This window comes from Typopeltis vanoorti, chromosome 3, assembly GCF_054136105.1.
Source record: "Typopeltis vanoorti isolate ZY-2024b chromosome 3, IOZ_Tvanoo_1.0, whole genome shotgun sequence".
In the NCBI taxonomy this organism is placed as follows: domain Eukaryota; kingdom Metazoa; phylum Arthropoda; class Arachnida; order Uropygi; family Thelyphonidae; genus Typopeltis; species Typopeltis vanoorti.
Genome location: NC_143551.1, coordinates 100912041 through 100924097, shown reverse-complemented (window position 1 = coordinate 100924097; position 12057 = coordinate 100912041). Strand labels below are relative to the sequence as shown.

General features: G+C 35.5%; 1 protein-coding gene across 1 annotated transcript in view; it reads left to right on the top strand.

Moving 5' to 3' along the window:
* Positions 1 to 12057, top strand: part of Ipo9 (Importin 9) — a 493522-nt gene that overhangs the window by 282875 nt on the left and 198590 nt on the right. The window contains exon 15 of the mRNA XM_090390464.1: positions 4457 to 4604. Coding sequence (XP_090246590.1) covers positions 4457 to 4604 — 148 coding nt within the window. The remainder of the gene's footprint in view (positions 1 to 4456; positions 4605 to 12057) is intronic.

The following is a 12057-nucleotide window of genomic DNA, read 5'->3' as shown; positions in this document are numbered from 1 at the left end:
GTGCCAGTTCCTTTAAAAATTTATCTTGTATTTCTTGATTTTTAAGGGAGCCAAGATCATATTTTTCTATGTTTATAGGTTTCATTGTTTTCTTTAATTTTATTATACCTGCTTTAATTACCTCACAGGGTTGTGGTCTGATCCAATATCAGCCCCTGGATATGTTTTGGCTTGTAAGATGTTATTCCGGAATCTTTTTTTTAATCATTATATAGTCAATCTGGTTCCTACAGTTGTCTCTGGGACTTTTCCATGTGTAAAGTCTTCTAGGAGGGTGGCTAAATAAAGTATTTGCTATTACCAGATTGTTTTCTTCACAGAACTGTATTAATCTTTCTCCTCTTGGATTTTTATGTCCCAGGCCCTGGTTTACCATGCAGGAAGAGATCTTTTCTGAGCCTACTTTAGCATTTAGATCTCCCATAACGATAGTTATGTCATTTGATTTTGCGTTGTTAAGTGCATTTTGAATGCCTTCATAGAAATATTCTACATCTTCATCTGGGTAATCTGAAGGTGCATATATTTGGACAATAAATATATTAAAAGGTTGAGCTGCAATTTTTAATGCAATTATCCTGTCACTTATAGGCCAAAATCCAAGTAAGGACTGCATAATCTTATTTTTTAGTACAAATGCTACTCCACTCCTATGACTGTCTCCACTTGAGTATATAATTGAGTGGCTCTGTTTATTTTTCCACTATTATATACTCAAGTGGAGACAGTCATAGGAGTGGAGTAGCATTTGTACTAAAAAATAAGATTATGCAGTCCTTACTTGGATTTTGGCCTATAAGTGACAGGATAATTGCATTAAAAATTGCAGCTCAACCTTTTAATATATTTATTGTCCAAATATATGCACCTTCAGAAGCAATGAAAATTGACATCGCTGGTATTAGTGAAGGTCAAATGGCAGCGATGTCAATTTTCATTGCTTCAAGTTCTTGTATAAGGTTATCTAACTTCCCAGCTTCATATAAGGTCCTTACATTCCAAGTTGCAAGCCTTAAGAGAAGATTCTTGGTTTTCAGACGTGGAGGAGGAGATACCCTCCCTGAAGGGTTTAAGGTATCTTCGTCATATGCTATTTTCATAGTATCCATCTTACGTTCCTGAGTTTCTCTTCTTCCCTGTAATGTTTCCGAGAGACAACAGTTGCAGAGAGTCCAACCTTGTCTCTGTTGCTTAAATCCAACATAGTTCTCTGTTTCATGGTTTACTACAGAAGGTTATGTGGTGAGATTCCTATCTCTTCCACGGTGACTGGCCCATCTCTGTTTTGTCTCGGAGTGTGCTTGGGCTATGTCACATAGTTTGCTGTCATGCCTTCATTACCATTGTCAAATTCAATTTTGGTCATCTGCTAACTCAGCCATTCCAGTCTTCAAGTGTGCAACAAGGAGGAGACACTCTCCTTCACCACAGCATAAAATGCTGATACCCTCACATAATTTTGCATGCCAATCGAGGCACAGTTCCAGGGTGTGGCTGCTGGTGCACTCTACCAGCTACTTGGAGCCATTAGTGAGAGTTGCATGAGCAATGGGGACCAATTCCACCCAGCCATCAAATATTTTGATGTGACTGCTGAGCATACCCATCCCTTACACTCCACAATATAATTAAAGCATACTTAATAATTATTTGATCAAATGTCTTAGCAAGTTTAAGGTTACATGGTGATCAGCATTCATATTTATAAATTTAGAGACACAAAAACACACACGTTGAACAGATTATTTTATTAATTACTAATAAAATAAAACTTGATGTTTCGATCTCTGTATCGAGGTCATCATCGGAAGGATACAAGTGTATAAGGAACCAAGCTACATGCTCTAGCCCTGTATACCGGTAAACAAAATCTACATAGTTAATTAATCCTTTTCCCTAGCCTGACCTCTAGTGATAAAACATAAAATAAAATATATAAAAAAATAATAAAAAATAATAATCAAAAAATAAAAAATAAATACAACTACAATAAACTGCTAAAGTCCTCATGTATTAATATTCTTCTGGATTTGTACAGTTCTGATTGTTATAATATAATTTCCTTCAGTTGCTGTTGGATGTTACAAACACTTCGCCAGGTTGTCTTCTTGTAGTGGGATTTTTCTATGGTGAGCCATAGAAAAATCCCACTACGAGTTTAGGCTGGTTCAGTTTAGGTTGTTATACAGGTTGTAGATGGGTCCTCCACATTCTTGGAATGGTTAGGCCATCATTTTTGTTGAGAATAGGGTTATGTTTGAGCATTTCACATGACTCTTTAAATTTTCTCTCAAACCAGGTTTTGGTGTGGTGTAGCACTTGGTATTTTTCCAATCAATTCTGTGGTATGTTTGGAGTGCATGGTCAGAAAGGCCGGTTTTTCCAAAATGGAGGTATTTAATGTGTCGTTTGTGTTCGTCTTGTCTGATTGGGATAGTTCGCCCTGTTTCCCCTAGTATTTTGTATACCCCTGGGTGGGCTAGGTGTGGAAGAGGATCTTTAGAAGAACTGAGTAGGTGTCTTAACTTGTTTGGGATTTAAAGGTGGTTTTAATGTTGTATTTGCGTAGTGTTCTGTCTAATTTTTCAGAAATGCCTCTAACATAAGGAATGGCAATAGCATTCCTGAAATCTTTTTTGTTCTTACTGGTATCTTTATGGAGGATCTTGTGAATAGTTTTTTTTTTACTGTATCCATTTTTTATAAACGTTTGGTTGATGATTTTGTATTCCTGGTTCAGAGCTTGTTCATTAGAACAAATTGTTAGAGCTCTGTGTTTAAGGGTGCTTATGACACCTAGTTTTTGTGTTGGGTGGTGGTAAAAATTTTTGTGTATGTATTGGCTTGTGTGTGTGTAGGTTTGTGGTAAACTGAGAAGGAGAGACAGCCAGAGGGAAGACATGTGACAAGTGTGTCTAGGAATGGAAGAGAGTTGTTTTTTTTCCATTTCAATGGTGAATTGGATATGTTAGTGTTGTTTGTTTAGGTGGCTAAGGAATATATTTAGAGCTTCGTGGCCATGGAGCCAAATGGCAAAAATTTTGTCGACATATCTGAGCCAAATTTTGGGCTTTAGACATGCTGTCTCTAGAGTACGTTGCTCAAAGTCTTCCATATAAAAGTTAGCTATTGGGGGAAAAGCGGTGAGCCCATGCCTGTACCTTCTATTTGAAGGTAAAAATTGTTTTGCCACACGAAATATCCGGAGCGGAGTATGTGGGCAAAGAGGGCTGTGATGTCGTGTGGAAATATGTTCTTTAAGAGCAAGATAGTGTCATTGATTGGGACATTGGTGAACAGGGAAGTTATGTCAAAGCTGACTAATAAATCTTGGTCATTGAGTGTAATGTTTTTAATTTTATTAATGAAATGTTGTGTATTTTTTATGTAGGAAGGGGACTGACCTACCAATTCCTTGAGTGTGGCCGCTAATTTTTTGGCTAAGTGATAACAGTCGGACATAGTGAACAAAAAAATTAATACCTCATTATGCCCGTGCTCCCAGAATTTATGGCCTGCCAAAAATACACAAAGCAGTCACACCACTACATCCGATTGTTGAAGGAATCGACAGCCCAAATTATCACTTAGCCAAAAAATTAGTGGCCACACTCAAGGAATTGGTAGGTCAGTCCCCTTCCTACCTGCTACATAATGAACAACTGATCTGCAGTTACAAAAAGAAATTTAGTCAAACTTACCTCTTGATCATCAAAAATCAGTAGCAAGCTGTAAACATGCAATCCTAGACTGTTTGGATCTATTGGGTATACACAACATAGTTGACTTACTGTAATACTTTTTGGGACCTCTACAAGAGTTGGTTATAGTGGATAGTTTTCTGGAATAAATTTCTTTCAGCATAAGTTTTTTTGTGACACCTCTATCAGGATTTTTCAGTAGTTTGTTATAATGGATAGTTTGCCAGAGTGAATTTCCTTCAGCATATCTTTGTACTAATGGAGATTAGGTCAGGAGTCTTTGAAATTTGTTATAATAGTTAGTTTGCTGTGGTGAATTTCTTTTATTATAGATTTGTGCTTTTTGAAACTTTGGGAATTTTCAGTCTGTTATAGTGAGCAAGTTTATCACAATAGTGCTTGTTCTAATGATAGTCTGCTGTACATTAACAAAATGCATACCATAAATCTTTAGTTGATATAGATTATCTTATAAACTAGACATATCTAATCAAAGCTTCTCCTTTATCCCAGACAACACTCTCACGCACAATCCTGCATTAAAATCTTCACTAACATAACTTATTAAAGATCCTTAAAGTTAATCCAAATGCAATTCCTAAGTATCTTTGGTAAATTAAGTTTGATTACATTTAAAAATATACATTTATGAATTCATTTGTTTAAAATGGCCAAAAATGAATTTTTTTTTTTTTTTTAAAAAAAAGGAATTTCAGTGTTAGAATATGAGTAAGAAGTGTGTACTTCCTTCTTAGGTTCTGTGAACACTTGAAGAACTCACAGCAGACTTCTCTACTAGTACCATATTTGGCACCGGTCTTGGAAGGCCTCTTGGCTTTAGCTACCCAGTTTTCTTCTGAAGTCTTAGCATTAGTAATGGAAGTGATCACAATTGTCCTTTCAGTGCGTGAAAATTTAACTTATTTTTGTTATAATATTTTGAAATGTTCATTTCTTAAGTTTATTTAAAATATTTGAATAAATTTTAAATACAAAATCTCCACTGCTAATGAAGTACTGATTAGGTTATGAAAACTAATAAACTGTGAATAATAAACTGACTAATGTACCATAAGCTCAACATAAATTTAAAATTTTTTCCTGTTGCAAACAATGTAAGTTAAAAAATTTACTTTATGAACTGTATTTAATGGCAAATGATATCAGTATTCACAGCTGGGAAATTATTTTTACACTTTACAGACATTCATTTTTAATTAAATCTAGTGCTAAATGCCCACATCAAGAAGGGATTATTGCATTGGTGACAGTAGTGTAAGGCGTTATTGAATAGAACATATGCCTTAACATTTTCTGTTGACAGATGGTACTGTCGACAGAAGTACTGGTTTTGGAAAAGTCAGTTAGTTAATGACTTTTAGTTGCTCATTTATTCCTTGCCTTTATATTTTCAAAAAAGGAAGTAGGCAACACTCTGTAGCTTTTTGGAAATTTGCTGGCAGCTGATTTGGCTTTACTTTGCTAAGTGGATAACATATCTACTCTCCAACCAACCGACTATGCAGTTGAATCTCACCATTGGTATCGATGTTTGTCATTATCTGTAGGGGGAGGGGTAAATGTATTTCATTGCCCAGTGTTTCTGGATTATCTGACTCTCAGATAATCACTTTCACCAGGAGATTAATACTATCTTTGCACACTGGGCAGAAATTGTATTGATGGCATTAGCTGATGTAATTTCTATACTGTTTTTTGAGTTTCAGTATTAATGCTAGTTTTCAGAAACCGTACTTATGCCATTAACTCAGTAAGCACTGTGAAAAGGCTTAGAAAAATTTCCTTCAGTGACTGACTAGAACCAAACCTATAACTTTCACTCTTTCTTCTCTAAGTAGAATTAAACATTTGAACTAAAAAAAAAATGAATTAAAATATGATTAAATATAAAAAAAAAATGAAAAATATGAATTAAAATATGATTATATTAAATAATTAATATATCAAAAATACTCATTGTCGCATGTCTCAAAGAGCTTGATATCTGAATAATATTTCTAGCATACTGTTTCAACTTACTGCTTGTTTAATCCATCTGAATTTCAGATCTCTTCTACTGGACATGTGCATAGTAGAATGGATTTAACGAACACGGTCATTGAAACACTGTTAGAAATATTATTCACCATTTTCAGAACATACTAAATTAGCACTTTCTTTTAAGAGTTTATTAAAAATATTAAAAAAAATTCTTAAAAAAAATGCCAAACTCAGAATAACTTTTAGAAAAATAATATTACAATATACCTAAGTTTGAGAAGTGTTACCAGCTAGGGTTATGAAATGGAATGGAGCTGCCCTTAAAATACCAACAGTAGGCTGCATGTTGTTCTATTAGCTAATTAAATTATCATTCATTGAAATTATAAATGTATTATAGTAAAAATTTGAACACACTTGTATATATCTGAGGTAGGGATGATTTCAATATAGAGCAATGAGTTTAAGGTTGCACCTTTATGCACCTTAAACTTGTTAATGGCTTATAGCAAATCATTCATCTGCCTACACGAATTCCTGACAATTCTCTTTATCACCCAATACTTTGGATATCTTTTTAACCAGTTCTCCCTCCAGATGACCTCCATAGAGAGATCATCTCCCCTCTCAGTAACTCAGACCACAATCTTGTACAATCTCCTCTCTTACAGGACATCTCAAGTTACTCCCAACCTCACATTCTCCTACACTTCAAAGGTGGCAAATAAGATGACCTACAGAATTTCTGCTCCTTCTTATGGTCAGACTATTGCTTCATCAATAGCTCATCTCACCCTAACACCTGCTCTGATCGAGTCACAGAAATTATTCTCACCAGCACCATCCCCCTTTCTATTCAGAATCCTCACCTGCTTACCAAGCCCTGGTTCAACAGAAAGTGGATCAGAGATCTTACTGCAGGTGGCTTGCACCAAGAACTCCAGCTTCGTACCTAGCCTATACCAAAGCATGAAACAAATGCAAAACAGGTATCAGCAGATTCAAATCTGATTTCATAAAGGCCAACAGCAGAAAACGTGCCTCCTTTCCAAATGGAACCATGCCTTCTGATCCCTTGCTAAGGCCGTTGGATGTAACTTTTGCCTACCTGCACTTCCACCTCTCTCTCTCTCTCTCTCTCATATCCTGATGATACCACTGTTACTTAACCCAAAGATAAAGCTGACCTTGTAGCCTCACTCTTTTCTTCAAACTCTTGCAATGATGATCAAGGGGAATTGCCACCTACCTTACCAGAATCCAAGCCTTGTATGCCTCTTGTAGTTATTTGACAAAAAAAAAAAAAAAATTACTAAACTTGGATGCAAAAAAGTCTGCTGGTTCTGATGGCATCTCTCCATTTGTTCTCAAGTATTGTGTGCTCTATGGTTAACCCCAGTTTGGTATTGTCTCTACAATCTATTATACATAGCTGGTACTTATTTCAGTGTATGGAGGCATTCACATATCTAACCTCTTCCAATTGGTCACTCAAACTACTGACCAATTGCCATCAACTCAGTCCTCTCCAGAATGGTGGAGAAAGTCATCAATAGCCAACTTCTCCACTACCTGAAGGCCCATCAGTTAATCAGTGACCACCAGTATGAATTCTGCCATTCAAGATCCACATAAAGCTTTTAGTTTACATCACCCACCACTGGAAATGTGCAATGGAAAGGTTTGATGAAATTCATGCTATTGCTCTTGATATTTCCAGAGCTATTGATCATATCGGGCTGCCATCCTTTGGTCTACTTGCCACCCTGTGTAATTGGATTGCTAGCTTCCTCTCCAATCATTACTGCATGTCATGGTTGATAGCTTTGATCTTCACCACCAATGCAGTAGTACCGCAGGGCTGTGTCTTATCAGCTGCCCTCTTTCTCATGCACATAAACTACCTACTCGCAGTCATTACTAATCCTGTCCACTAGTTTGCAAATGATAGAACTCTTCATTCACTCTGCTTGTTAGACAAACTATGCATTGCACAGATATCCCAAGTATCAAGATCATCTACAACTAGTGCCTTAAACACTGATTTGTGTACTATCTTTCAATAGAGTGAGGACAATCTGGTCACATTCAGTGCTACCATAACACAGTCTTGCCTCTTCTCTCACAAAAGAAATCTCAGCTCACATTTCCTTATCCTCAGTAATGCACAAATCACCAGACAAGATCAGATCACTCTCTGCTTGAACTAACATTCACATCCAGCCTCTCTCTCTCGACAAAAACACATCACAGCAATATCTTTTTCAGCATCCAAAAAACTAGGCATTCTCTTTCATCTTTCATTCAAGATGCTATTTTACACCCAACCAACTTTAAACATATACAAATCCCAAATCTGCCTATGCTTAGAATACTGCTCACACATTTGGGGTGGAGTACCTAAAAAGTATCTAAAAGTTCTTGACATATATTTATATAGGTGAAAATTTGCAGCTAATAAATTTATTTCACATAAGTTTGTTTCATTTTTAATTTTTCTAGGTATGTCAACTCTTATGCACCAATATTAAAGCAGTTTTTAAAAAATAGCTGCAAAAGTAGACAAAATACAAAAATGAAGGTATCCAAAATGAGTTTTCCTTTCTGATCGCAACAGTGAAGAAAATGCATTCTCTTTCATGTTACACCTTTAGATTTAGACCAGGGGGTTCTCAACCTGGTTGTGGTCGCAAGCTTTTCAAGATTGGGAAGAGAATGGTGGGCATCAATATTTTTTTCTGTGAAAATCTTATATCAGATGATAACAATTAACAAATTAACTATGAAAGTAGGATAAATACACATGTAACATTTATTACACAACTACATTAAACCATCGCACAATAAGCAAAAATATTTCTCTTTACTATACACCCTCTGTCCAAAAAGAAACCGAACTTTTCAAAAATAGAAGAAACTACTGGCACCACCGGTTGTATCTTTTTGTTTTCAAAAGCAGCAACCTTCAATAGTGTTGTGTCAACTGTTTATGACATTTGTTTCATTAGAAGCCGAGTTATAGTGACAGTGTGTTTGACGAACCATCAGAAAATGAGTTTCAAACAGAGAGCTGCGATTGACTTTTGTGCTAAACTTGGTAAAAGTTTTACTGAAATGCATCAAATACTTCAAAAAGCATACGGTGATGAATGCTTATCCCATACTCAAGTTTACAAGTGGTTTAAGCAATTTCAAAGTGGTCATGAGATGCTTGAGTAAGATGAAAAGCCAGGCTGTCCAAAAACTGCACTGAGCAAAGTTAACATCCAAAAAGTGTTCAATTTCATCAAAGAAAACCCGAAATCTTCTGTGAGATTGATTGAAGATGAATTGAGGATTCCAAAACCAATTGTGCACGACATTTTGACCGAGAGTTTGGGCCTACAAGTTGACCGATGACCAAAAAAATATCAAATTGAACACTCCAAGGACCGCATTAAAACCGCTCGTAAGGACTCAAACTTCCTTGAAACGATCGTTATTTGTGACGAAACATGGTGTTTTGAGGTATGAGCCTGAAACAAAGCGCCAGAATGCTGAGTGGGGGGACCACCAGAAGAGGTGCATCCAAAAAAAAGTCGCTTGGAGAAGTCAAAAGTAAAGACAATGCTGATTTGTTTCTACGATTCCAAGGGCATTAACCACAAAGAATTCGTTCCTTTTGATGCTATTGATAACGAGAATTCGTCGCATACGGCATGAATATCGCGATGCATGCAGCTGGTCACTTTTACACAATAATGCACCATCTCATCGTTCGAACATTGTGAGACAGTTTTTGAGCAAAAACTAAGTTTGTGTGTTGGATCACTCACCATATTTACCTTATTTAGCACCCTGTGTCTTCTTTCTCTTCTCCCGAACTTCATTTGCCAATGAAAGGAAAGCGATGCGACCACCATTGAAAATGTTCAAGCAGCAGTAACCACGACCCTCAACAGTATCCCAAAAATCGATATAAAAAACTCTTGAATGAGTTTTTTATATCGGTTTTAACAAATTAATTGACCTTGCCAAACTGTATTGAAGCTGATTATAATTGATTTGTGAAAAAAACACAAGCCAATTATAATTATTCAACTAAAAGATTTGAATAATTATAATTGGCTTGTGTTTTATTTTCTATCAAATGTTTGGTTTCTTTTTGGACAGAGGGTGTAGATAAAACAATAGTCTTCTTTCGTGGTCGTCATCTCTATTAGAGATGACGACCATGAATAGTCGAAACGGTCCACACCCCGTCAACCACCTTTCCCCTTCCCCCTCCCTATTTTAAAAAAATTAACCCTTTCACTTTTTCCCCACCCTATATAAAAGTATATGTTTCTATATATTACGAAAAAAATCCGGGTTTTTCTAACTTATTCTACCAAACTGCCTACCCCCCCCCCACACACACACTCTGCAGTTTTCGACATCGCAGACTGAGGAAAAGCCACAACACCCAGAAAAAGGTATGTGCAATTTTCTATTCCTTAGGCTACATATGCTTTTTAGTACATCTACACTCATAATGCCCTAAGAATCCATGAGTAAATAGCCAATGACATCTAAACAGGGGTACTCCTAAACTGAAGCAGGCAAAATAGCTGTAATTATAATAATAACAATAGTCTTCTTCCCAATCATTGTTGAATTTATAGGTTCATTGTTTTTTATTTGGATTACTCATTTTGAGCCAGAATTTTTAAACACCAGAAAACAATGTATGGTGAAAGCATGCCTACGGTGAAGTGGTGACACATCCCTCAAGCGTGCAGTTGCCTAGTAGACTAAATACATAAAACATACACACAAAATTGGCACTGGTAACACTGCACTCAAAGACAGAGGAATTACAAAGTGTTTCTAATATAACATAAATGTTAACATTTTTATGATTTCAATAAATATTATTACTAGGAGAAGACATATTTTCCAGTTTTAATTTTATTTTTTCCTTATTTAGTAATTGAAAACAGATGCATGTAAATGGCTCTGCAGCACAAATGCACCCGCAGGCATGAGGTTGAGAACCGCTGATTTAGACCGTCAGAATCACTGAATGTTTGCACAAAATAAGAATGATTCAGCGAATAAGGAACAAGCCATTGTAACTAAGAATAAGGAACATGGAATCATTTCTATTCCTGCTTTCTTAAAAGGAGAATTCTCAGTTGTTGCTTCTATTAACTGTCTCAATGGCCATATGGATGAAATATATCAAATAATTTGTGCTTCTTATCATTGTTATTTCAGTAGTATTATCTGTGTGTTATTTTCAATTTCATTGGAACTTGTCAAGGCCAGGATGGTGGTTAATGTCCAATGAATTTTTATGTGTTTGCTGAACTTTGAAGTTGCATATATTGATTAATCTGCATATTTTATCCAAACTCTAATTCATATAATCAGTCTAAGTTTTCTAAACTAAGATTGCTAAATGACATTGTTTTCATTACTGTAATAAATCAAATCTTTTTATTTTTCACATAAATTCCATGTATAAGAAGCTATTGAAGATACAGTACTTGAATGGGAATAAAGTACTTCCATTCTTATTCTGAGTTCACATCAAGTTAAGAGCCTATTGCTGTTCATTTTGAAAAGCTGAAAGTTGTATTCCTTGAAAAAGACTCAGTGAGAAAGGCTGTTCCATAAAGATAGATAAAATGAAATCATCAGAGTAGGAAAAGCAGGATCCATCGATTTGCATTCATGCTGTGAATGGATATTTAAATTATTATTTTTTGTTTATGTTTTTTATTTTTTACATAATCCCTTATCTAGAGTTCAAACATGAAACATTTTTTCAATATACTTCAGGCCTCCATTAAGTGTAGTAGAGGTTCTTGCATCATGCATCGGAATTTGTCTTCTACTTGAAGATATTCTGAAACATCTGTGTCTGTGGTTGCAGAAAAAAATACAAATATCTTTAAAAAAAAACATAACACAAGTCATCTGTGAATGGTAAATGGAAATGAGTGTGAGAGAAAGGGATTATTAATTAGCTGAATTGATTTCTTCTAGATAAGACTGAATTTTAGTGCTGTCCAGAACTATCCCAAATGTATGGACATTGTTCTAAGGTTATGCAGATTTGAATAGAATTTAGGAAAAAGAGGAACAGTTAAAAGAATAGTTATGGAGTATGTCTCCATAGTAGAGAAATTAGAAGAGAAGAACCTATCCAATATGATACTAGTGTATGGCAAGAGAGGAAACTGATTGCCTAGTTATAAAAAGAGAAAGCAGACCATAAAGTGGTCATTCATTTTTTTTTTTTTAATTAATTTTTTGTGTGATTCCCACTCTTAAAAGGTTGAAAGCCTGTAGTATATTAGTACTGTGAGCAGGCTGAGAATGTGTTTTC